The sequence below is a fragment of the Oncorhynchus nerka genome, linkage group LG14 (assembly GCF_034236695.1).
Source record: "Oncorhynchus nerka isolate Pitt River linkage group LG14, Oner_Uvic_2.0, whole genome shotgun sequence".
NCBI classification, from domain to species: Eukaryota; Metazoa; Chordata; class Actinopteri; order Salmoniformes; family Salmonidae; genus Oncorhynchus; species Oncorhynchus nerka.
The window spans coordinates 45,510,364-45,537,332 of NC_088409.1; the positions used below are offsets into that span (position 1 = coordinate 45,510,364).

General features: G+C 43.0%; 1 protein-coding gene across 4 annotated transcripts in view; it reads left to right on the forward strand.

Moving 5' to 3' along the window:
* LOC115141215 (four and a half LIM domains protein 3-like) overlaps positions 1 to 24,810 on the forward strand; it is a 52,248-nt gene extending 27,438 nt beyond the window's left edge. For 3 of the 4 annotated variants that reach the window (XM_029679949.2, XM_065000124.1, XM_065000125.1), the window contains exons 2-6: positions 18,172 to 18,356; positions 19,400 to 19,574; positions 22,148 to 22,317; positions 22,551 to 22,737; positions 23,050 to 24,810. In XM_029679949.2, coding sequence (XP_029535809.2) covers positions 18,172 to 18,356; positions 19,400 to 19,574; positions 22,148 to 22,317; positions 22,551 to 22,737; positions 23,050 to 23,207 — 875 coding nt within the window. In that variant the 3' untranslated portion in view covers positions 23,208 to 24,810. Of the gene's footprint in view, positions 1 to 7,370; positions 7,394 to 18,171; positions 18,357 to 19,399; positions 19,575 to 22,147; positions 22,318 to 22,550; positions 22,738 to 23,049 lie in introns of those variants that run through there. The other variant, XM_065000126.1, reaches the window with a different exon arrangement.
* Positions 24,811 to 26,969: the final 2,159 nt, after the last annotated feature.

Genomic DNA, 26,969 nt, shown 5'->3' on the forward strand with positions numbered 1-26,969 from the left:
AATAAATAAAAAAATGTTTAAAAAAAAATATATATATATAACGTAATTCCACTTTGACATTATGTGTTTGTGTGTAGACCAGTGGCAATTTATTTGATTTTTTTTTTTATCCATTTGAAAATAAATGTCTATGTGAAAAAAGTAATGGGATGTGAATACTTTCTGAAGGCACTGTACTTATCCAGCACAAGACTTGCAGTAGCTAGATCATTGTGTTCTCAAAAGCCTAACAAGGCAGTTGAACCTGACAGCCTGTTGATGTCCTGATGTTAAGGGAAGTCGCCAGGCAAATGTCCAGTCATCTTGGCCTCCTAGCTGTCTCTGTGGAGAGTGTAGTCCTTGAATTATCAACTGTTTAAATCCCAAAGGACACTGGCCTTGCCTTGCCTTAAAAAATGTGTTTAAACGTAAAGGGATTGTAATCCTAAGGACAGTCTAACACAGGGGTGTCAAAGTCAAATGGACGGAGGGCCAAATAAAAAAATCAGCTACAAGACGAGGGCCGGACTGTTCGAATGTTCATTGAAAAAATTTTAAATGACGCATATAGTCTAGTGAACCTAATTGAACCTACTGAAAACCTAACAAATATATTACAATATGATCAGATAAATAAAGCAATATTTTCTTATGGCTCTGTCAGTAATCTTTAATTTTCAACAGACACAAAAGACAAATTTCCTTTATATAAATATCCCCATAACATGAACATTAAATGAAAGAAACCGGTATTCAAGGCACCATCAGTAGACTATATTTTCTATTTTAGCAAAAGTGGGCTAAATTTACTTCAAAGAAAAAACAATAATAGCAATTTTCTATCATCCACTCAACTGAAATATTTTTAAAATATAATTGGATTGAAATACAAAAAAATAAAGTGCAAAAATCTATTAATCAAAAACAACACTTTGTTTAAGGAGAAGTAACATGCAGTGAAAACAAATATTAAATTTTAACTTTTAAACTTGAACTGAGTAAAAACTCTAAATATGTGATTGCACAGTAATGTTCACTTGTTTGAGGTTGAGGGTGATACTTGGTGGTGTCCCATCTTTTCCACAAGTTCATCAATGTTCGGGGTAAGGCTCTGAGCTGAAGAAATCCTCAGAATTGAGTGGAGGTGTTCAGCAGTAAGTCGACTTCTGTGTGATGTTTTGTTCAGGTTCATCAAAGAAAACAGTTGTTCACACAGGTATGTGCTGCCAAACATAGACAACGTTTGAGCAGCCTGGATGCGCAGCTGGGGCATTGTGCCGGGGAGGAAACGGGCGAACTCCGCAGCACCCACTGCCGCATATTTTGCCCTCAGTGCATCATTGCATTGGAGGTCAATCAACTCCATTTGGAGGTTTGGTGGTGAGCTTTCCACGTCAACAGCAAATGGGTTACCGAGCAGTTCCAACCTGCTTTTTTGTGCTTCAAAGTCAGCAAATCGGCGTCGAAAGTCAGCGGCAAGCATACCTATTTTATCAGCCAACTGTGTGCTCGGGAACGCACTGGTAGAGAGCTTCTCTTTCATGGTCTGGCAGCTGGGAAAGTGGCTCAAATTTTCTTTCCGCATCTGCGTCTCCCACAGAGTCAGTTTGGTTTTAAATGCCTTCACTGTACTGTACATATCAGAGATGACACGATCCCGACCCTGCAGCTGCAAGTTTATTGCATTCAGATGACTCGTAATGTCACACAGAAAAGCCATTTCACACAGAAACATTTCGTCTCGGAGTTGTGTTGTGTCTTTCCCTTTGCTGTCCAAGAACAGACAAATCTCCTCACGAAGCTCGAAACATCTTTGAAGCACCTTTCCCTGGCTTAGCCATCGCACCTCTGTGTGATAAGGCAAATCACCATGCTCCGTTTCTAACTCCGTCAGAAATGCCTTGAACTGGCGGTGATTCAAACCTTTGGCTCTGATAAAGTTAACTGTGCGCGTGATGATGCTCATTACATGCTCCATTTTCAAGGCTTTACCGCACAACGCTTCCTGGTGTATGATACAATGATAAGCTGTCAGCTCACCTGTCGCGTTTTCCTCTTGCATCTTTTCCCGTATCTTCGCCACCAGTCCGCTCCTGTGTCCACACATCGCAGGTGCTCCGTCGGTTGTCAAACCCACGAGTTTTTCCCAAGGCAGCTCCATCTCATTTACACATCTTGACACCTCTTCATACAAATCATGCCCCGTAGTTGTGCCATGCATAGGACGTAAAGCCAAAAACTCCTCTGTCACGCTTAGGTTGGAGTCCACTCCGCGGATGAAAATTGACAACTGGGCAATGTCAGAAATGTCGGTGCTCTCATCCACAGCCAAGGAATATGCAATAAAATCTTTTCCCTTTTTCACAAGCTGCTCTTTTAGATTGATGGACAACTGGTCTACTCTCTCGGCAATGGTGTTTCTGCTCAGACTCACATTTAAAAAGAGTTGCCTTTTTTCTGGGCAAACTTCGTCACAAACTTTAATCATGCAGTTTTTGATGAAATCCCCCTCCGTAAATGGCTGGGCTGATTTAGCGATCTCTTCTGCCAAAATAAAACTGGCCTTGACAGCAGCCTGGCCTTGTGATTTGGCTTTTTTGAACAGAGCCTGTCGAGATTTGAGGCCTCGTTTTAATTCCTCTGCCTTTTGTAGCCTTTGTTCCATGTCCATATTCTTGTTTTTGTCCGCGTGTTTCGTTTCATAATGTCGTCTCAGATTATACTCTTTCAGTACCGCCACACTTTCTCCACACAGAAGACACACAGGTTTTCCAGCTACCTTCGTGAACATATACTCCGACTCCCACCTTGTTTGAAACCCCGGTTCTCAGTATCCACCTTCCGTTTTGCCATTTTTGATGGGTATCTGAAAGTTAATTTTACTGTGATGCTGACGACTGCTGTGCCAATAAATATTGAAATGAAGCAGCCTACTGCTCGGTGCGTCACCTTTGCATTGTGGGAAATGTAGTATTGGTGCGTGTAAAAGATCTGCGGGCTGCCGGCTTGCTGCGGGCCGGTTCTAATAATAAATCAAGATCATCCCAGGGGCCGTAAAAAACCTTCTTGCGGGCCGGATGTGGCCCGCGGGCCTTGACTCTGACATATGTGGTCTAACACAAACAGGTTCTGGACCATGAAAATATTGTTGTGTAATTCATGCAATTGACATTTAACATTCGTCACCAAATGGAGACTCTTATCTAGCTGACACGGCGTGATACATTGAGTAAATAAGGCAGGGAGAGGTTCCCCGTTTGGCTTAGTTTTGAAATGGCCATTGCGATTGGACTGTAACACAAATGAACTTTTCTCGATATGCTCAACCGGGCCTTAAATGATATACTGAAGTGTCCAGCGCTGTATTTTCTACCCGTCTCAAAGCCAGCCAAGGAGCTTTACTCTGTCTGGAAGACATCCAGACAGTAGAACTGAGGAGCATAATGTGGTGGTATGTGTTTATCCAAACCCAACGTTTCACTTTTCCTCTGCTCTGATTTATGACGTGTCATAGGTTTCAGATCCAACGCCAAGATTGGATTTTCCTCTAAATGGCACCCTCTACTTTGCTCTTTCTATCGCTTCCATTTGATTTCTCCTTAATTTCTTCTCACTCTCCGTGCGTTTTCTCTGTCCTTCTCATATTGCCCATTCTAGCCAGTTTAGCTAATGCAGCAATTGTCATGTTTTTAATTAGAAAAATACTAAGCAGGTTAATATTAACTGATACACTTACATGACCAAAAATTATGCGGACACCACTTCAAATTAGTGGCTTCGACTATTTCAACAACACCGGTAGCTGAAAGGTGTAGAACATCGAGCACACAGCCATGCAATCACCATAGACAGACACTGGCAGTAGAATGGCCCGTACTGAAGAGCTCAGTGACTTTCAACGTGGCACCGTCACATTTTTGTGACCTGCTAGAGCTGCCCCGGTTAACTGTAAGTGCAGTTATTGTGAAGTGGAAATGTCTAGGAGCAACAACTGCTCAGCTGTGAAGTGGTAGGCCACACATGTACCATGTATAAATCATCTGTCCTCTGTTGCAACACTCACTACTGAGTTCCAAACTGCCTCGGAAAGCAACTTCAGCACAAAACTGTTCTCTGGAGTGATTAATTACGCTTCATCATCTGGCAGTCCGATGGACTAATCTTGGTTTGGTGGGTACCAGGAGAACGCTACCTGCCCGACTGCATAGTGCCAAATGTAAAGTTTGGTGAAGAAGGAATAATGGTCTGGGGCTGTTTATCATGGTTCGGGCTAGACCCCTTAGTTCCAGTGAAGGGAAATCTTAACGCTACAGTATACAATAACACTAGACGATTCTGTGCTTCCAACTTTGTGGCAACAGTTTGGGAAACAGTCCTATTTCAGCATGGCAATGCCCCTGTGCACAAAGCGAGGTCCATCCAGAAATGGTTTGTCGATTTTATGTGGAATAACTTGACTGGCCAGCACCGAGCCCTGACCTCAACCCCATCGAACACCTTTGGGATGAACTGGAACGCCGACTGCGAGCCAGGCCTAATCGCTCCAACATCAATGCCGACCTCACTAATGCTCTTGTGGCTAAATTCTGCGGGGACTTGCTTCCAATGTTCCAACCTCAAGTGGAAAGCCTTCCCAGAAGAATGAAGGCTGTTATAGCAGCAAAGGGTGGACCAACTCCATAATAATGCCCATGATTTTGGAATGAGCTGTTTGACTAGCAGGTGTCCACATACTTTTGGTCATGTAGTGTATCTGTAAGCATTGACTATGTAATAGTCAGTTGTGAATATTCTTTCATTGCACTCTAGGATTTATTTTGAGGGTGCATTGTGGGCTGTATTCCCACCTCTCCCATTCACAACATTCATTGTTGAGGTGACAACACAAGTATGAAAGGAAGCAGAGGTATTTGGCAACTACAGGAAGTATAGGTCAGCTGGATGCTGGAGACTCAGATTCCCTGTGCTCTACTGATTTGCGTATACTCGCCAATACTCAATGAAACCTATTCCCACACATCTATAGAAACACAAAACCATCTAAACAGACAAACACAGGATAGACACAACAAAATTGTACACTTGTCATGCCATTTATAAAACCTTTGATTGGTCAAAACAGAGGACACTGGCTCTAAGTCCCTGGAGAGCCACAATGTGGTTTGCAGGGGTCTATGAAATCACAAAAAATGTTTGCCTGATTCCATTACCCCCGTGCACAAAGCGAGGTCCATACAGATGGTTTGTCGATCTTTGTGGAAGAACTTGACTGACCTGCACAGAGCCCTGACCTCAACCCCAACGAATACCTTCGGAATGAATTGGAACGCCGACTGCGAGCCAAGCCTTATTGCCCGACCTCACTAATGCGCTTGTGACTGAATGCAAGCAAGTCCCTGCAGCAATGTTTCAACATCTAGTGGAAAGCCTTCCTAGAAGAGTGGAGGCTGTTCTAGCAGCAAAGGGGGGGGACCAACTCCATATTAATGCCCATGATTTTGCAATGAGAAGTTTGACAAGCAGGTGTCCACATACTCTTGGCAATGTAGTGTATATGCTTTGATGTTTTTATATAGACCAATGGTTAGTTCAATGTGTGTGAAATATATGCCTTTGGGCTGCAATAGGAAGCCATCTTTGTTTCCCCTCTACTCCTCCATGTCTTTGAGATGTTGTAATTTAGGAGAACTATTGGATAGACTCTTAACGGACTGGCTTATCTTGACACTTTTACTGAGGAGTGGCCATAGACTGTATGGGAGTACTCTTTGCACACCGGACTGGCCTGACCAACTGCAGAGCGCCGAGTGGTTAGAAGTAATATTCCTAAGGAGGCCAGCTCATGTCTAACACACAACCACTCCCCCATATTCTGGTAGTCAATCCTTTCTTTTCTCACACTTTAAGATGGCCATTCATGTCCTTTTTTTCTTAATATATGTCCTTTAAAAAGAACAACGGTGGTCTCATTCCCAGTCAGTGAAATAGAGGTGTTTTTAAAACCGGGAGCACACATTCTTGTCGAAGTTAAAACCGTTGTAGTCGGTAATAATAAGGATTTGTTGACCTTGTTTGAGTCTCCTTTCCACACTTTGGAAAGGAGACTCACAAGATACAGCAGCATTGCTTGTGGTTGATGTCTGTGTGTGAGGACACTCTGAACCTTTTTTGAGGATCTCTGTGTGTGTGTGTGAATTGGTATGTGTGCATATGTATGTGCTTAATCATAGAGTACACACAGACAAGCAAGAGCTTGAACTCTACACAGAACACCTGTTGGGTGAAGTACACAGGGCGATGTCGCTGTCTAGTACGTCAAGGGCTCTCCTTGCCATGTTTACACCGGCTCAGCTCCAGCAGCCTTACGCTTACTCACCGACACTCTGATCCACTCCGACAGACTAATCCTCAACGCATGATTATAGAGGAAATTTCCAGAAATGACACAAGTAGCTATAGCGTCACATAATTTTTTTTTTCAGCCTCTAAGACATGCATGTGTTTCCCATAAGATTGAAACGTGTTAGTCGTGTGCACTCTGGCTATAGATAGGCCTATAATGTACTTGGTTTATTTGGTTGTCTCGTAAATATCACCCTTTCATATCCACATTTTGAAATCTTTTTTGAATAACTTTCTCTGCTCATGGTCTTCATAACATTTTCCTTCACAACAACTTGTCTCTCATCAATGCTATTCCTGTGTCTGTAATTGTGGAACATTAGATGGTTGTCATCATTTGCTTGTGTAGCATACTTTGTGGAACTCGCTACAGTCTCTTTTCTTTTTTTTTCGACAGCCAGGGACTGTCTCTCTCATCTGTTGATGTAACACACTGTCTACTGCTTTGTCTGGCAACTCTGACCGTCGCCAAACAGACGTTTTACAAGCGGATACTCTCACCGGGGCGTTGGGACAGAGGAAGAGCGCTAGGGACTGTTCCCAGCGCGGCCGGCTCGTTTGGAGTGAACCGAAGCGCGACCAGAGTTTTTAATCAGGGGATTAGCGGGCCGTCAGTTAAACCGGACCGAGCACTGGGGTTGGTGGGAGGGAGCCTTAGCTAACCCATCTCTGGCGCACATCCTGAGTTTGAGCCTGATCAAACGGCGTATAGTGCTGACTGACTTGGCAGCAATGAGTAAACAACTTGCATAGACCCATAGAGAAAGCAATCGGCCACTCTATTGTTTTATCTCTACGCATAGAGAGAATCACGTTTACATTGCTAGGGTTCTATCTCTACGCATAAACCTCTGTCTCTGTTGGGTCTCCAATAAGCCGGTTTGTGATGACTAGACTAGACTGACCTTGACGTTCTCTAGCTATCTCACCGGATGTTCTGGCTGAGACTGAGAAACTTCAACCCCAATCAACGGCCTCGAAAGAGTAAAGAAAGTCAGAGGAAAAGGCACTGGTGAGGAGCCGCTCCATTTTTACGTACAGTATATAGCATTTGCAGCATCTGGATACGTTTCCATTGAGCTAAATGTCTTCCAGACAGTTACATTCCCTTTTGTGAATTATGCATGTAATATACCAAAATGTATTACAAGTAACATTCCCTACTGTAAGATATGATATAATAAACAGAATTGTTGTTGGTCATCCTTGGCGGGGGAGGTAGTGCTTTCCTAGAAGTCTCTCTCTCAGGGGAATGTGTCACTCACTACTCTAGTGTTTGGGAATGTTACGAGCAGAAAGTGGTTTTTCTGAGTCACTGCGCCCCAAGCACGGATAATATGGACTCCTTCCGGGAATCCGGGATACACTGGGAGCAAAGCAGTGTGAGAAATAGTCTCGATCGTAGTTCTCTGAGTACCACTTCCACCCCCTACAACCTTCCATTCTCTCGGTCTCGCTCTCACTCTCTCTGAGCAAACAGCAGCCCCCTCACCATCTCTTTTTAGGGGGTGGTGGTGGTTTGAAGGGTGGTCGTTTCGGTTTCTGGATTCAATCACTTGTGGAGCCCCAGGGTCGTACACTGACGTCATGCTCTCTCGCTGTGAGAGCCCAGGTCCTGTGGCATCCGGAGTTAATTTACCCATCAGGGCTGTCCGCTCGCCCCTCACAGATTGTTACTCCGGCATTTCAATACTACAAGATGTGAAGACAAAACAACCCGTTCTGTCCTACCCTAATATGTATTTATGTATCGGGCTTAGGAATGTCGACGAGTGTAAAGTCCCCATCCTTAGTTTGGTGTCCTTTGGAGCCACTGGCTGCTTCCTAATCTTAACTGATTGCCGGCAGGCGTGTTATTGTAGCTCAAGCCATCGTCTCCCCAGGGGCCATAAATACTTGTAAACTCAGCAAAAAAGAAACGTCCTCTCACTGTCAACTTTATTTTCGGCAAACTTAACATGTAAATATTTATGAACATAACTGAGACATAAATCTAACAAGTTCCACAGACATGTAACTAACAAATTGAATAATGTGTCCCTGAACAAAGGGGGGGGGGGGGTCAAAATCAAAAGAAACATTAAGTATCTGGTGTGGCCACCAGCTGTATTAAGTACTGCTGTGCATCTCCTCCTCATGGACTGTACTAGATTTGCCAGTTCTTGCTGTGAGATGTTACTTGCTGTGAGATCTTCCACCAAGGCACCTGCAAGTTCCCGTACATTTCTGGGGGGAATGGCCCTAGCCCCCCGGTCCAACAGGTCCCAGACATGCTCAATGGGATTGAGATCTGTGCTCTTCGCTGAACGTGGCAAAACACTGACATTCCTGTCTTGCAGGACATCACGCACAGAACGAGCAGTATGACTGGTGGCATTGGCATTAGAGGTTGACCGATTAATCGAAATGGCTGATTTTAATTAGGGCCGATTTCAAGTTTCATAAAAATATATGTTTTAATATATATTTTTATGAAAACTTGAAATATATATATATTGCTCAAAAAAATAAAGGGAACACTTGAACAACACAATGTAACTCCAAGTCAATCACACTTCTGTGAAATCAAACTGTCCACTTAGGAAGCAACACTGATTGACAATACATTTCATATGCTGTTGTGCAAATGGAATAGACAACAGGTGGAAATTATAGGCAATTAGCAAGACACCCCCAATAAAGGAGTGGTTCTGCAGGTGGTGACCACAGACCACTTCTCAGTTCCTATGCTTCCTGGCTGATGTTTTGGTCACTTTTGAATGCTGGCGGTGCTTTCACTCTAGTGGTAGACTCCCTCTCATGCTAAAACTCACACAAGTGGCTCAGGTAGTGCAGCTCATCCAGGATGGCACAACAATGCGAGCTGTGGCAAGAAGGTTTGCTGTGTCTGTCAGCGTAGTGTCTAGAGGATGGAGGCGCTACCAGGAGACAGGCCAGTACATCAGGAGAAGTGGAGGAGGCCATAGGAGGGCAACAACCCAGCAGCAGGACCGCTACCTCTGCCTTTGTGCAAGGAGGAGCACTGCCAGAGCCCTGCAAAATGACCTCCAGCAGGCCACAAATGTGCATGTGCCTGCTCAAACGGTCAGAAACAGACTCCATGAGGGCCCGACGTCCACAGGTGGGGGTTGTGCTTACAGCCCAACACCGTGCAGGACGTTTGGCATTTGCCAGAGAACACCAAGATTGGCAAATTCGCCACTGGCGCCCTGTGCTCTTCACAGATGAAAGCAGGTTCACACTGAGCACGTGACAGACATGACAGAGTCTGGAGACTCTGTGAAGAACTTTCTGCTGCCTGCAACATCCTCCAGCATGACCGGTTTGGCGGTGGGTCAGTCATGGTGTGGGGTGGCATTTCTTTAGTGGGCCGCACAGCCCTCCATGTGCTCGCCAGAGGTAGCCTGACTGCCATTAGGTACCGAGATGAGATCCTCAGACCCCTTGTGAGACCATATGCTGGTGTGGTTGGCCCTGGGTTCCTCCTAATGCAAGACGATGCTAAACCTCATGTGGCTGGAGTGTGTCAGCAGTTCCTGCAAGAGGAAGGCATTGATGCTAAGGACTGGCCCGCCCGTTCCCCAGACCTGAATCCATCCACCAACTCCACGTTGCACCACAGACTGTCCAGGAGTTGGCGGATGCTTTAATCCAGGTCTGGGAGGAGATCCCTCAGGAGACCGTCCGTCACCTCATCAGGAGCATGCCCAGGCGTTGTAGGGAGTTCATACAAGCACGTGGAGGCCACACACACTACTGAGCCTCATTTTGGCTTGTTTTCGGACATTACATCAAAGTTGGATCAGCCTGTAGTGTGGTTTTCCACATTAATTTTGAGTGTGACTCCAAATCCAGACCTCCATGGGTTGATAAATTTGATTTCCATTGATAATTTTTGTGTGATTTTGTTGTCAGCACATTCAACTATGTAAAGAAAAAAGTATTTAAGAATATTTCATTCATTCAGATCTGTTATTTTAGTGTTCCCTTTATTTTTTTGAGAAGTGTATATATTTTATTATATTTTTTTAATATATATATTTTTGTTATACCTTGTATTTAACTGGGCAAGTCAGTTAAGAACACATTCTTATTTTCAATAACGGCCTAGGAAAGGTGGGTTAACTGCCTTGTTCAGGGGCAGAACGACAGATTTTCACCTTGTCAGCTCGGGGGATTCAATCTTGCAATCTTACAGTAGTCCAACGCAATAGCGACCTACCTCTCTCTCGTTGCACTCCACAAGGAGACTGCCTGTTATGCGAATGCAGTAAGCCAAGGTAAGTTGCTAGCTAGGATTAAATTTATCTTCTAAAAAACAATCAATCATAATCACTAGTTAACTACACATGGTTGATGATATTACTAGATATTATCTAGTGTGTCCTGCGTTGCATATAATCTGACTGAGCATACAAGTATCTAAGTATCTGACTGAGCGGTGGTAGGCAGAAGCAGGCGAGTAAACATTAATTCAAACAGCACTTTCGTGCGTTTTGTCAGCAGCTCTTCGTTGTTCGTCAAGCATTGCGCTGTTTATGACTTCAAGCCTATCAACTCCCGAGATGAGGCTGGTGTAACCAAAGTGAAATGGCTAGCTAGTTAGCGCGTGCTAATAGCGTTTCAAACGTCACTCGCTCTGTGCCTTCTAGTAGTTGTTCCCCTTGCTCTGCATGGGTAACGCTGCTTCGATGGTGGCTTTTGTCGTTGTGTTGCTGGTTCGAGGAGAGGGACAGAAGCTATACTGTTACACTGGCAATACTAAAGTGCCTATAAGAACATCCAATAGTCAAAAGTTAATGAAAATCAAATGGTATAGAGGGAAATAGTCCTATAATAAATACAACCTAAAACTTCTTACCTGGGAATATTGAAGACTCATGTTAAAAGGAACCACCAGCTTTCATATGTTCTCATCTTCTGAGCAAGGAACCGAAACGTTAGCTTTCTTACATGGCACATATTGCACTTTTACTTTCTTCTCCAACACTTTGTTTTTACATTATTTAAACCAAATTGAACATGTTTCATTATTTACTTGAGACTAAATTGATTTTATTGATGTATTATATTAAGTTAAAATAAGTGTTCATTCAGTATTGTTGTATTTGTCATAATTACAAATAAATAAATACAAATCGGCCGATTTGAATCAGTATCGGCGTTGAAAAATCATAATCGGTCGACCTCTAATTGTCATGTCCGGATGAGCCTGCAGGAATGGTACCACATCAGGGAGGAGGATGTCTTCCCTGTAACGCACAACGTTGAGATTGCCTGCAATGACAACAAGCTCAGTCTGATGATGCTGTGACACACCGCCCCAGACCATGACGGACCCTCCACCTCCAAATTGATCCCACTCCAGAGTACAGGCCTCGGTGTAACGCTCATTCCTTCGACGATGAACGCAAATCCGACCATCACCCCTGGTGAGATAAAACCGCAACTCGTCAGTGAAGAGCACTTTTTGCCAGTCCTATCTGGTCTAGCGATGGTGGGTTTTTGCCCATAGGCGACGTTGTTGCAAGTGATGTCTGGTGAGGACCTGCCTTACAACAGGCCTACAAGCCCTCAGTCCAGCCTCTCTCAGCCTATTGCGGACAGTCTGAGCACTAATGGAGGGACTGTGCGACCCTGGTGTAACTCGGGCAGTTGTTGCCATCCTGTACCTGTCCCACAGGTGTGATGTTCGGATGTGCCAGGACAATCAGCTGTCCGTCCCGTCTGCATGTAGCACGGTCTTAGGCGTCTCAGATAATGGTAATTTATTGCCCTGGCCACATCTGCTGTCCTCATGCCTCCGTGCAGCATGCCTAAGTCACGTTCACGCAGATAAACAGGGACCCTGGGCATCTTTCTTTTGGTGTTTTTCAGGTTCAGTAGAAAGGTCTCTTTAGGACACTAAGTTTTCAAAACTCTGACCTTAATTGCCTACTGCTGTAAGCTGTTAGTGTCTTAATGACCGTTCCACAGGTGTATGTTCATTAATTGTGTATGGTTCATTGAACAAGCATGGGCAACAGTGTTTAAACCCTTTACAATGAAGATCTGTGAAGTTAATTCGTAAAAATCAAAATATCTTTGAAAGACCGGGTCCTGAAAAGGGGATGTTTAATTTGGATGTTGGGCCAAAGCTGCCTGGATGGTCCACGCAAGGGGGAAAGAAGTGGGCTCCAGAATGCCTTGGATGATCCATGCCAGGCTCCGAAAGCTTGTACCCTTGGTTGTTTAGACATCTCCAATGCAATATTGGTCCAGCCTTCACGGAACTAGTGCTTACATCAAACCTAAGTGCTTTCTGGCCATACTTTGAACGACTTGTTTGCAAGCTACTGATACAAATGAACTGGGAAAGGGCAATAAACAGATCCTCCATTTTTTTTAAATTTATTTTAGATGAAGGATGATGTCAGAACACAGGCTAACCTTTGCTTTCAGTACCGCATGAGTATGCACATGCCTGGTCTCGTTCACCTGTTTGGAAAGCAAAGCTAGCACATACCTGGTGCAGCAGGATATGCTTTGGTTTGATGGTGCAGCCTACACCTTAGCCTTGTGTCATATGTATAGACAAGTCATTGGCATGAAGCTAGCTAACATTTTACTTTGGCTCACTAAAGAAAATTCTAGGTATTGAACCGTGGGGTTGCAAGCTCAAATTCCATCCAATCATCCATGTTCGGTTTAACCAAGGTGGTTGTCAGTGACGCCAGCCCCAGTTTCATGACTGAAGTGAATAATGGTTGAGTCTCTCAGGTCCTCGGGGGATATGTATCAGTTGCCTCATTAGTTGTAGAGCTGTGGTAGGCTAGTGACGTGAACCAGAGACCGCAGGGCTCCCTAACAGTAACGCTGCCTAATTTATGGTTCTGCTTATTGAAGGGGGAAGAGGGGGTTGAAAGTGCCTCGCCAAAATGGGTAAAGTGGTGTAATTTCAGAGGGAACACATCATTGGGTTATTTATGAACATTAGGAGCAGGTGAGGACATTTTTGTCTTTACTCCATCACCCGACTCATTTGAAGCAATTCCACATGAATGACAGACTCCCATTTTTTTTTTTTTTATAAAATAAAATCTACGTCAAACAAAAACCAATGATTGCAAAGTTAAACAAACCTTACAACGCTATGCACAAGGACTACTTCCAATAATTTCCAAAAATGTCATAAAAACACATTTACTTGAACAGTGGAATTGCCCCTCACCGAGAGCTGAAACATGATAGTTTAGGTCTGTGGTCTTTGATCCAGTATTATGTGTTGTGGTGATTGCAGTGTGTGTGTGTGTGTGTGTGTGTGTGTGTGTGTGAATATTAACACAGGCAGCACTAGACCTCTCAAGTCTTGATTTCATTATTTCTGGGTGGTTGAACACTTATCACAGGGCTTTCCTTCAGCGACACTGTAATGTTTTGGCAACCAGATACCATTACCATAATGCGCAAACAATATTATTGTGCACTTTGTGTACTTCAGCTAAGATATAGTATGTCATCAAACTGATGTTCCTTTAAAAACTGTATGTATAAATATAACATTACAGTATATGTTAGTGAATATACACTACATGACCAAAAGTGTGTGGACACCTGCTGGTCGAACATCTCATTCCAAAATCATGGGGATTAATATGGAGTTGTTTTGGTAGCAGAGAGAACGGTCTATGACACTGGTGGCTGACGTCTTTGACAATCTTTAGGGTGTTCCTCTGACACCGCCTGGTATAGAGGTCCTGGATGGCAGGAAGCTTTGTCCCAGTGATGTACTGGACTGTACGCACTACCATCTGTAGTGCCTTGTGGTCGGAGGCCGAGCAGTTTCCATACCAGGCAGTGATGCAACCATGCTCTCTGGTGCAGCTGTAGAACCTTTTGAGGATATGAGGACCCATGCCAAGTCTTTTCAGTCTCCTGAGGGGGAATAGGCTTTGTGCCCTCTTCACGACTGTCTTGGTGTGCTTGGACCATGTTAGTTTGTTGGTGATGTGGACACCAAGGAACTTGAAACTCTCAACCTGCTCCACTACAGCCCCGTCGATGAGAATGGGGCGTGCTCGGTCCTCCTTTTCCTGTAGTCCACAATCATCTCCTTTGTCTTGATCACATCGAGGGAGAGGTTGTTGTCCTGGCACCACACGGCCAGGTCTCTGACCTAGGGCTGGGCGGTATACCGTATTTTACTATATACCGGTATTGATGCACGGACCAGTTTTGGTTTTTACTTTACCTTCTATAACAGTATTTGAATGTTTGGGTTTTTAAGTGTGATACGTCCATTTGTATAGTTTACTCCTCTACTTGCGTCATCTCGCTCTCGCTCTCTCGCTTTCCACACAGACCTAGTCCCATCCCCTGTCACTCAAGGAGCGCATTTGTTGTTGCATGCCCACGAGACACCTTTGTTCAGTCTGAATGGTTAATGCAGCACATGCAACAATGTTGATGACAAAGATAATGGTTTGCAAGCCCTGCACATCCGATGAGCGTCAGAGTTGGTGTAGTACGATTTGATCTTAGTCCTGTATTGACACTTTGTCTGTTTAATGTTTGTCGGAGGGCATAGCGGGATGAAGTATAAGCTTACGGGTTGGAGTCCCGCTCCTTGTAAGCGGCAGGTCTAGCCTTTAGCTCAGTGTGGATGTTGCCTATAATCCATGGCTTCTGGTTCGGTTATGTACGTACATTCACTGTGGGGATGACATCATCGATGCACTTATTGATGAAGCCAATGACTGATGTGGTGTACTCCTCAATGCCATAAGAAGAATCCCAGAACATATTTCAGTCTGTGCTAGCAAAACAGTCCTGTAGTTTAGCATCTGCTTCATCTGACCACTTTTTTTATTGACCAAGTCACTGGTGCTTCCTGCTTTAATTTTAGCTTGTAAACAGAAATCCGGAGGATAGAATTATGATCTGATTTGCAAATTTGTTCTAGTCTCTGTGTCTGGAGTAAAGGTGGTCTAGAGTTTTTTTAATTTTTTTTTAAAATTCCCCTCTGGTTGTCCAGAAGTTATTTTCGGTCATAAGAGATGGTAGCAGCAACATGATGTACAAAATAAGTTACAAACAACGCAAAAAAACTAACATAAACACACAATCTGTTAGGAGCACGTAAAACATCAGCCATCTTCTCCTTGGCTGTCTTGGAAGTTGGAAGCACAGAATTGTCTAGAATGTCATTGTATGCTGTTGCGTTAATATTTCCCTTCACTAGAACTAAGGGGCCCCAGTCCGAACCATGAAAAATAGCCCCAGACCATTATTCTTCCTCCACCAAACTTTACAGTTGGCAGTATGCATGGGGTAGGTATCGTTCTCCTGGCATCCACCAAACCCAGATTAGTCTGTCGAACTGACCGATGGTGAAGCGTGATTTATTACTCCAGAGAATGCGTTTCCACTGCACCAAGGTCAAATAGCGGTGAGCTTTACACCACTCCAGCCGACACTTGGCATTGCTCATTGTAATCTTAGGCTTGTGTGCAGCTGCTTGGCCATGGAAACTCATTTCATGAAGCTCCCGACGAACAGTTTGTGTACCGATGTTGCTTCCAGAGGTAGTTTAACTCAGTAGTGAGTGTTGCAACTGAATGCAGATCATTTTTAACCACAATGCAATTCAGCACTCGCCAGTTCCGATCTGTGAGCGTGTGTGGCCTACCACTTTGTGCTTGAGTCTTTGTTGCTCCTAGATGTTTCCACTGCACACTAACAGCACTTACATTTGACCAGGGCACCTCTAGCAGGGCAGACATTTTACGAACTGACTTGTTGAAAAGGTGGCATCCTACATTGGTGCCACGTTGAAAGTCACTGAGCTCTTCAGTATGGGCCATTTTTTAATGATTTTTTTTACACCCTTTTTCTCCCCAATTTCGTGATATCCAATTACGATCTTGTCTCATCGCTACAACTCCCAATGGTCTCAGGAGAAGCGAAGGTCGAGTCAAGCATCGTCCGAAACATGACTCGTCAAACCATGCTTCTTAACACACACCCACTTAACCCGGAAGCCAGCCGCTCCATTGTGTTGGCGGAAACACCGTTCAACTACGACCGAAGTCAGCCCGGCCTGCCACGAGTCGCTAGAATGCAATGAGCCAAGTAAAGGACCCCCGGCCTAACCCTCCCCTAACCCGGGCGACGCTGGGCCAATTGTGCACCGCCCTATGGGGCTCCTGGTCATGGACGGTTCTGACACAGTCTGGGATCGAACCCGGGTCTGTAGGGCTTTAGACCGCTGTGCCACTCGGAAGGCCCAGTAAGGCCATTCCATTGCCAATGTTTGTTTCTGGAGATTGCATGTCTGTGTGCTTGATTTTTTTATACAACTGCCAGCAACGGGTGTGAAAACCCTATGCACTAATTTGAAAGTGTGTCCACATACTTTTGTGTGTGTGTGTATGTATGTATATAAATGAAACGGTAAATGCAAATATTTGAGGTAAATATTTATGTTGGGAAGAGATGAAGATCTGTGTGGACCACCAACCGAGACAGCGGTGAATACTACCCTCATGTCAAACTCATGACAGTCGACTTGTGAAAACACAAATCGAGGATAGGCCTACATACAAATATATATATTAATATATATTAAAATATATTCATATATTAATATATATATATATATATATATAAATATATTAATATATATATATATCAATATATATTAATATATTTTATTAATTTATTTTAATATATATATATATCAATATATTTTAATATATTATAATATATATATTGATATATATATATATATATATAATAAAATTAATAAAATATATTAATATATATATATCAATATGTTAATATATTTTATTAATTTATTTTAATATATATATCAATATATTTTAATATATTTTATAAATTTTATTATATATATATATATATCAATATATATATTAAAATATATTTATATATATATTAATTTATATATATATATTTATATCAATATATTAATATATTTTAATATTTATATAAATATATATATATAAATATATTTGAATATTTATATCAATATTAATATATTTTAATATATAAATATATTTGAATATTTATATCAATATTAATATATTTTAATATATATTAATATATGTATATATATTAGTGTATGTAGGCCTATCCTCGATTTGTGTTTTCACAAGTCGACTGTCATGAGTTTGACATTAGGGTAGTCTTCACCGCTGTCTCGGTTGGTGGTCCACACAGATCTCCATCTCTTCCCAACATAAATATTTACCTCAAATATTTGCATTTACCGTTTCATTCCTTTCATCTCGGAGACAGTAGATTCAGAGGGGTTGATAGTGTTACGGAGGAGTGCAAGCAAAGCCCAGAGTGATAGCTCTGTGCATCTCCCTCTCTCTCGTCTGCGTGTGCATCTCGCTTTCATCACTCGGCAATAAAAGTTCATAGCTGTTTTGAACTACCCCTCATCAATGCCAAGTCTCATCTCCTGTTCCCTCTCTTTCTCTTTCACTCTCCCCGTCTCTCTCTCTCCATTGAGTGTTAAGTTTTAGTTCAACTTCAGTTAAAGGTGAACCGTAGAAAGTGAACAGAATGACAGACCGAAAAATGCTTGCAAATGACAAATTTAACAGACCAAAACACTACAGGTGTTAACATTTTAAGTTCACTGATGTCTCTCCTAACCAGAGTTCATCTCATCTCCCCCTCCACCCTGTGTCACCCACTCCCTGCCTCCTTGCCGCTCGCCTTCCCCAGCACAAAGGGTTCATTTTAAAGGCTCATGTTCATGCCAACACTCTTTTTCTGTTGCAGGGATGGAACAAGTCACAATGAGCGACCGGTTCGACTGCGACAACTGCAAGGAGTCCCTATACGGACGCAAGTACATCCAGGCAGATGGGGGAGAGGGGGACAACCCCTACTGCATCCCCTGTTACGACAGCCTGTTCGCCAACACCTGCGACGAGTGCAAGGAGCTAATCGGCCATGATGCCAGGGTAAGACTTTTGATTTTGGATCCACTAGTGGGTTATGTTCATTAGGGCATGCAATACTTGTTGAGTCATTTCAACACCGCAAACTATTGTTACATGGTAATGAGTGGTAGTTAGTAGTTCTCATTAATTATGCATTCTGTATGCTAAATGAGGCAGTTGTCTTTCATGGTGTGGATGTGGAAGTGCAAGGTGTAGGCAAACATGCCATTACAGATGGTTTCCAACCAAGCTCAACTAGCCAGCCATGCCATGTCAGACCATGAAATGCTGTGAGGAAAATGTCTTCTTGTTCTCCACAATGAAAGCAGTTTTAATATTTCCTTAATGGAAAACAAACACATGACGCTGATTATTTGCGATAGTAACAAGAGGGAGTGGATGAGATAAGCGATGAGGGTGGGTGTGTTCTCTCGCTCTCTCGCTCTCTCTCTCTCTCAGCTGCCTCTCTGCCTCTCAGCTCGGGGATTCGACCTGCCGCCCCAGCTAGCCTATTCCCTCTGTTCATAACCAGAAACCCCATTGTTAGCTTGAGTTTTCCTGGTACTTGCAGTGTCAGGATGACCTGGGAGTCACCAGAGTTATTGTCATTACAGATCCAAAACACATTAAATTAGATGTATAATGCACTATTTTTAGATCATTTACAATACTTGACCATGGTGGTCACAGTAGTTCACTGGTCATTTGAAACAGGGTCACCAAGGCAATTCTATCCAATGTACATGTGTAGCCAGTCACTTCTACATTACACGTTCCGTTACATTGTGTAGCCTACATTGCACTCCTTTCCAGGAAGTCCTAGGAATTTGTGTCTGTAAATTGTCTTGGATGGAAGAATAGCATGAGCATAAAGTACTAATCTTGCAAATGTAACCGGTATTTTGACCTGCTCCAAACACAACAAAAAAGCATAAGGTCAGCAACAGTGCAGCGCCCCTGGAGCACTTTCGGAGTTAAGCGGCTTGCTCAATGGCACAACGGTAGTGGATGGTAGCTCTGATCTCTGATTCTGATCTCGACTGTTGCCCTTGTTGTATCTCCAGGAGCTGTTCTACGAGGACCGGCACTACCACGAGCACTGTTTCCGTTGTTTCCGCTGTGACCGCTCGCTGGCGGACGAGCCCTTCACCAGCCAGGACGAGGCCCTGCTGTGCAACGACTGCTACTGCAATGAGTTCTCATCCAAGTGTGTGGCCTGCGACAAGACCGTCATGCCAGGTACTGTGGGTGTGGGTGTGGGGGGGGGGTGGTAATGAATCTTTTCCAGCCATTACAACGAGCCCATCCTCCGATTTAGTGACACCAGCCTCCACTGACAAACTCACTTCTAGCATATATATTTAACATATGCTACACATACTGTACACTACGTGACACAAGACTGTAATCATGATCTTCCCCACGTCCTTGGAAATGGTTTGTCCTTGCGTCACCCTGGCACTGTTCATAATTTGTGCAGCTGAGTGTTTAAGATGGTCTGAAGATATAGGATAGTGAACATGAAAAGCACAAAGAGGCTTTGTCGTAAAGCTCGAGATCTCGAGAAATACCTTTGACAACAAAACATTTGCACCTAGCCAGAGGAAGCGAGAATGTCAGAGAGACAAAAGAGCGATTGAGAAGAAAGAGTTAGCGAGTCAGCGCGGCCGGGGCAGAACGTGACAGGGTAATTGCCAGTTTGCCTTACTTGCTGTCTCTGAGCCAAATCCCCGTGCCTTGGAGAGTGGCCAGGTGTCTGATGATAACGAGATAAAGCCCGTAAACTATTTCGGCACCACTGTATCAGCCGAAACAGCAAATGATTCCAGGAAGAGTGTGGAGGTGGTGTACCTTCTTTTTTTTTTTATGGATACTTCTTTAAGTTTAGACAAATTCCCTTCACTGTATTCAGTGTGCGTTGATGGTGTTGGATGGTGTCAGTAAGGGATGTCAGATAGCGAACTGTAAAGATACAGATATCATCTGTATCATCTGAGCCTGTAAAATAATGACGTGTTTTAGTGCCAACCAGATTGGGTATAGTGTCATTATTCCGTCACACTTTATTTGGACAAATACTTTTTTCTTTAATGAGTTGGACGAGAGGGATTTACTCCAGACACCCCAACAGGCCCTCATCCCCGTCATTCGCAGGAGAAAGAGGCAGAGGTAGGGCAGAAGTTGATCGGGGTGCCTTGTGAGGATCCGGCAACGTGTGGCTAATCTGCCTTTGCCATTGTTACAATTGGCTAACGTACAATCGCTGGATAATAAAGTGGACGAACTTAAAGCACGTGTATCCTACCAACGGGACATTAAACTGTAATATCGTATGTTTCACCGAGTTGTGGCTGAACGTCGACCTCTTCTTGAACTGCACTGTTGGTTAAGGGCTTGTAAGTAAGCATTTCACGGTAAAGTCAACATTTGTATTCGGCGCATGTGACAAATAAAGTTTGATTTGAATAACATACAGCTGGCGGGTTATACACTGTATCGGCAGCAGCCTCTGGTAAGACACCCTAGTCATAGACTGTTCTTGCATGGGGGAGGAGGTGTGATGGTGCTTTACTAGAATTCAAGGCACACTGAACCAGCATGGCTACCACAGCATTCTGCAGCGATACGCCATCCCATCTGGTTTGCGCTTAGTGGGACTATCATTTGTTTTTCAACAGGACAATGACCCAACACACCTCGAAGTTGTGTAAGGGCAATTTGACCAAGAAGGAGAGTGATGGAGTGCTGCATCAGATGACCTGGCCTCCACAATCACCCGACCTCAGCCCAATTGCGATGGTTTGGGATGAGTTGGACTGTGAGTGAAGGAAAAGCAGCCAACAAGTGCTCCGCATATGTGGGAACTACAATGTAGAAAATAGTCAAACTAAAGAAAAACCCTTGAATGAGTAGGTGTGTACTGTAGATGATCTACAGATAGTCATACTATCAACAACGTATCTTTTAGCATCTAGGGTTAGGTTTAGAATAAGGGTTAGGGTTAGTGGATTGTTTGTTGAACTGTTGTTGAACATCTACTGAACATCTCCAAACCATATACTGTACTTGGGAGTTGGGACTATCCAAATAAAGTGTTACCTATTGTTCTGATGTTGTGCTGTCGCTAGTGGCTTCTTGCCTAGGGTGTAGTTTTGCACTGTCAAGCTTCACTTGGTAAAGCTTAGGTGCCATTTGTCTTAGAACTCCATACCAAACTTCAATCATCTCAAGAATATCCCCTAAGCCATTCGAATGGAATCCTGGAATCCTCAGAAGCACTCTTGTCACTTAGACAGATCTGATAGAACAAGACCTGGGTTCAAATACTATTTGAAATCTTTCAAATACTTTGAGCATTTGCTTTAGCCTGCCTGGTGTACCAGGTGGGCGTGGTTTGCAAATGTTGGACTTTTCTATTGGTTCCATTGCAACAGGCAAGGTCAGTCAAGCACAGCTTTAAGTATTTGACATGGTTTCAAAAAGTATTTGAACCCAGGTCTGGATTGAGCCACAGCAATGTCGGTTGCCAGGGATATTTGGCCAAGCGGTGAAATGTTGTGCACTCTTGACAGGGCTTTTTCTTTTTGTTCTCACTCAATTTTCCCTTCAACCAAATATTTCCTCAACAGTGGGACATTCTGTTGCTATTATCGCTGTCAACTGCCATGCATCTTCTGACTTGGACCTATTTCGTATTTAAAAAAAAAAAGCTTTTTACTTCGATATTGTCTTCTACCAAATAAATATCTCCTCCTTTCTCACTTCATTTTTCTCTCATCTCTTTTCTCTCCTCTCTATCTCTGCACTCCCAGGCACGAGGAAGTTGGAGTATGGTGGCTCCACATGGCACGAGGGATGTTTCATCTGCCACAGCTGTGAGCAGCCCATCGGCTCCAAGTCCTTCATCCCAGACAAGGATGAACACTACTGCGTGTCCTGCTATGAGGACAAGTTCGCCCCGCGCTGCACCCGCTGCAAAAAGGTCCGTGTGAAAACTTCCCCCAAAATCCCCTCTTTATTCCCTGCTTATTCCTTATTTCCTGATTCTGGGAACCAAATGGGTTAAGGAGTTGTGTGGCAAAAGCCTTAAGAGGGTATCCATTCTGTATTATTCTGAAACATTTTTATCACATCTATTGAGTGTATTCCATTCTATCATTTTGACTTGTGGTCTTTGACTAACTATGATGACCTTTGACCCTCTCTTCCCTCCAGGCCCTGGCTAAAGGGGGCGTGACGTATCGGGATGAGCCGTGGCACAAGGAGTGCTTTGTGTGTTCGGGCTGCAAGGTGCAGCTGGCAGGGCAGCACTTCACCTCGCGCGAAGACAACCCCTACTGCCTCAAGTGCTTCGGCAGCCTATACTCCAAGAAGTGTGAGGCATGCAGCAAGCCTATCACAGGTAGGGTCAAAGGTCACAGACAGCTATTATGACCCAGTAGCAGGGGACAGTTGAGAAAGGCTGCTATAGACATGTCTTTTTTCTCCTGAGGATCCAAGTTTACTGAGTAACTGTTGGCCATGTTCCAGACTGCCTACATAGCAGTCGCGCACCAAATCTTCAAAGGGATGGATAACATGGCATTCAATCAGTGGTTATCTTTACTCGTGGCGACTGCATTGCGGATAATCTGATTACACGTGTTTATTTATGGGAGGAGACCTCAGTGGCTACTTGCTGTTTTGTTAAATAACACCTTCCTGTCTTGTCCAGGTTTTGGCGGAGGGAAGTACATCTCGTTTGAGGAGCGCCAGTGGCACCAGCCCTGCTTCACCTGCACAGAGTGCTCGGTCTCTCTGGTGGGGGCGGGCTTCTTCCCCAATGGAGACCAGATCCTGTGTCGCGACTGCAACACCAATAGCAATCTATAGACCACACACAGACACCGTATCGCCCCTCTCCTCACACACACACACCCACCTAGGTCAACCCCAGGGCCCCCCCATCACTGCCAAGATTGTTAACACAGACCCACAGACTGCCTCTCAGGTCATGCCAACACACACAAGTTTCTCACTAGACCACAGCTCGATCCCTCATCCTCCCCCAGAGCTTTCTGCAGCTTGCTGTCAAATACCAGAGCTAAGCATCAGGCTACTGAAGCAGACACAGACAAAAATCAGCCAGACTAAGGTTGATCTAACTTGGCAGAGGCACGTTTTCATTGTCTTCTTTGCCAAATAGACCTACTTTTCCTTCACCTGTATGTATGAGTGACTTTTAGGTCAGATTATGTTTGGTTTAACAGAGGAAAAAGTCTTATCTTTGAACAGAACTGAACCGTTATGAACGATTAACTGATTAGTGGTGTCATTTGATGGATTGCCAATGATCTACCAACCAAAAGAATGATCTACCAACCAAAAGAATAATCTACCAAAGAAATGTAGTATCTGCCATCAAAGAATTAACTGGTATGGGGGAAAACCATGGTTCTGAATTCACTGAAGAATTTAATTCCAGTATCACTACTCCAATATGCTGTATTAGAGGCTATAGCATTTTAATGTGAGGATAACATTGACCAACGTGCAAATTGTCCATCGAACATTGGCCGAAATCATACTATTTTTGATGTAGTTGCTATCTAGACTGGAGAGGGGAGATCCACTCCAAGGCTTTCATTCTCCACAATAAGTTGTGACTATGTGGAAAAGTGTTTTGTGCCTTTAAAAAAAAATGCCATACTTGATATAGTATGTATTATCAAACCAAAGAAAAGAGAAATGCTTACAGCTTATGCGTACTTTTTGCTAGATTTATTTTGTATGAACGCATCACCACTAATCTATGAATGCAACACTTTTGTAAAGCAGCCACAGAACACTGATATTTACTACATTGTAAATATGTTGTGCAAGTAAAATATGTTTGAGTGATTTCAATGCTGATAATTGCAGTTTTGTGACATACGACTGTTCTCCTGTGTCAATTAGGTTTCAGAGCAGCATTTGCTGTCATGCTTTAGTTGTTACTTGACCTGTAGCCATATCATGATTTATTTGAAGAGAATAATGAGAGAATAATATGCTGCAGTGGTTTGTTTATGCAGTTGTCAAACACTTTACCAGTATACCGAAGAATAGGTCCAAGAGATGAAGAAAAAAATAGAAATTGAGAGAACGTGAAAAGAAAGAAAGCTTGGTGTACTGGAGAAAACCAATGAAGTCAGTTTAAGACATAAGGAAAACGTTGTCATGTATTTGCACTATGGCTAAAATATTCCCCGTGCTCCCAGAATTTGTGAACACACAAACGCAACTCGAGCATTTATATATGGAGCAACACCTAAACCACTCTTTGCCTTTTTTAAAAATAACTATTGTTTACTTTTTTGCATATTGACACTTATCTACGTTTTTCGTCAAGCATATTTCCTTTTTTTTCGCCTTTGTATTCAATCTTTCTGTTACTATCGCTGTCGTTTGATAATAAATGGGCTAGTCCCAAAGAAGCTGAGCTGCATTTCATCAACTAAGTGGTATGCATGTCTTTGTTATTACCAGACATGGGTTCAAATACTATTTGAAATCATTTCAAATACTTTAGCTGGGCTTTATTGAGCTTGCCTGGTGCAATGGGACCAATAGTATAGTCGCAAAACTGCAAACTCCACCCATTGGCACTTCAGGCAGTCTAAGGCAAATGCTAAAGGTATTTGAAAGATTTCAAATAGTATTTGTTTGCCTAAAAATTATATTGATTGTTGCTGTTGAGATTGTCAGGTATACAAAAAAAATTGAAATATATCTTTTACATTATTTTGAGCTTTGATGCTGGCAAGTAAGAGTTGGCAAATGTGCTTTTTATGATTCTAAAAAAAGATGGAGAAACACGCCATCTGCTTGATGGAAGAGTTGATTCAAATCAGTTAAGTGTATTCTTTCAATTGTCCATTTGTATGACCTGTTTATAAAATGTTATTAAAGAAATCTTAATTCAAACATCAATTTTCATTTAAAAATAAAAATATTTTTTTAATCGAAAACCAGATGTTTTAGACTTAGATTTAGTGAAACACCTCTTCTGGTCTTAATTTTGACAGTTCATTGCAAAAGTAATATATTTGTCTTTTTAGTTGTAAATCTAGCTCTTTTTGCTCTTAGTGGTTCAACTCTACCATTGAAATTGCGCCTCTAAGTCATCTCAAGGGAGGTATTCGTTATGAAATACACTCCCTTCTATATGAGCTGGTGGTACCACCTCAAGGATAAATATAAAAGCAGGTGACACAATGGTCTTGGTAAGTGGAGTGTGCCAATTATACCGTATATTGCATGATGCTTCCTTGACCTAACTACTGACGTTACACAAAATTCAAAAGGAAGGTCCATTTCCGCATATGACCAAATTGAACGTTTGTACACATGCACTGTATGTGCTTTTACGAATCAATAAAACATGTAGTCTACGAGGATCATGTTTATATTCGTAGCTACATCCATTGTAACAAGAAATAGATGAAAATGGTGGTCATGTCGACTAGATATTTTTTTCCCCAAACCGCTATGACTGATTGGTGGCGCATTCCGATTAAAAACAGTTGGCTCATAGTTCAATCAATCAAATGTATTTATAAAGCCCTTCTTACATCGGCCGATGTCAAAGTGCTGTACAGAAACCCAGCCTAAAACCCCAAACAGCAAGCAATGCAGGTGTAGCAACTACAGTGGCTAGGGAAAAACTCCCTAGAAAGGCCAGAACCTAGGAAGAAACCTGGAGAGGAACCAGGCTCCGTAGGGTGGCCAATCCTCTTTTGGCTGTTCAATGATTGTGAGTTCTAATTCCACATGGGCCTGTATTTACAATATTAATCCCGTGCCAACACAATTCTAATTCTGAAAAGTGAAAGCATACTTGTAAGATAGGTCACCCTGGTAGTAGTTGTAGGTTTTAATACAGTAGCCAAGACCAATCTGTGAGTTAATTTGACCCTTGGAAAAAAAGGTACTGCGTAAATACTGCAATGCAGGTTGGATTGAAATGAACCCCTAGTCTTCATTTTCAAGGTGATGATTGCACTTTTCTTCCCAACACAATACTGCAATAAATGTGAGTCCACATTTCCAATATTTTTTGCGTGCCCAATGGGGGATTTGAACTTACTCTGCAAGTGGCAATAGATGTCAGGAACTCTCCGAAGCCATATTGACATCCGATGCACATTATTTTATCATCAGAACGTGCCCGTGGAATTCTGGTAAGTGTGCTTTAATGAAAAAGTGTTGGGATTAGGTACAACTAAATTTACCCACCCCCAAAATGAATATTTATGAGAAATTGCCCCCAACCACAACTTCTCACCTGAATGCATTTTTTTGTACTTATGTGAAGGGGTTGGGTAAAGGTTGAAATTGGGGTTGAAATTTACCCTAATGTGTGGGTTGATGTTGTGCTAGTGATCTTATACTGTATACGGTAAGTCATCCAGTTCGGCACTTGTTTGTGCAACTAGCTTTTGACAGTCAATGTATGTAATTCAAATGGTATTTTACTGGCAGTATAGTATATGTCCAGATACCTACTTCTTTGTTGGCCGAGCTTCAGTGTAACCCAACTACTGGAAACCTCTAGGCCTGATTCAGCATATAACACAAGGGTGTAGGAACTACACATCTTTGCTATGGCAGTGT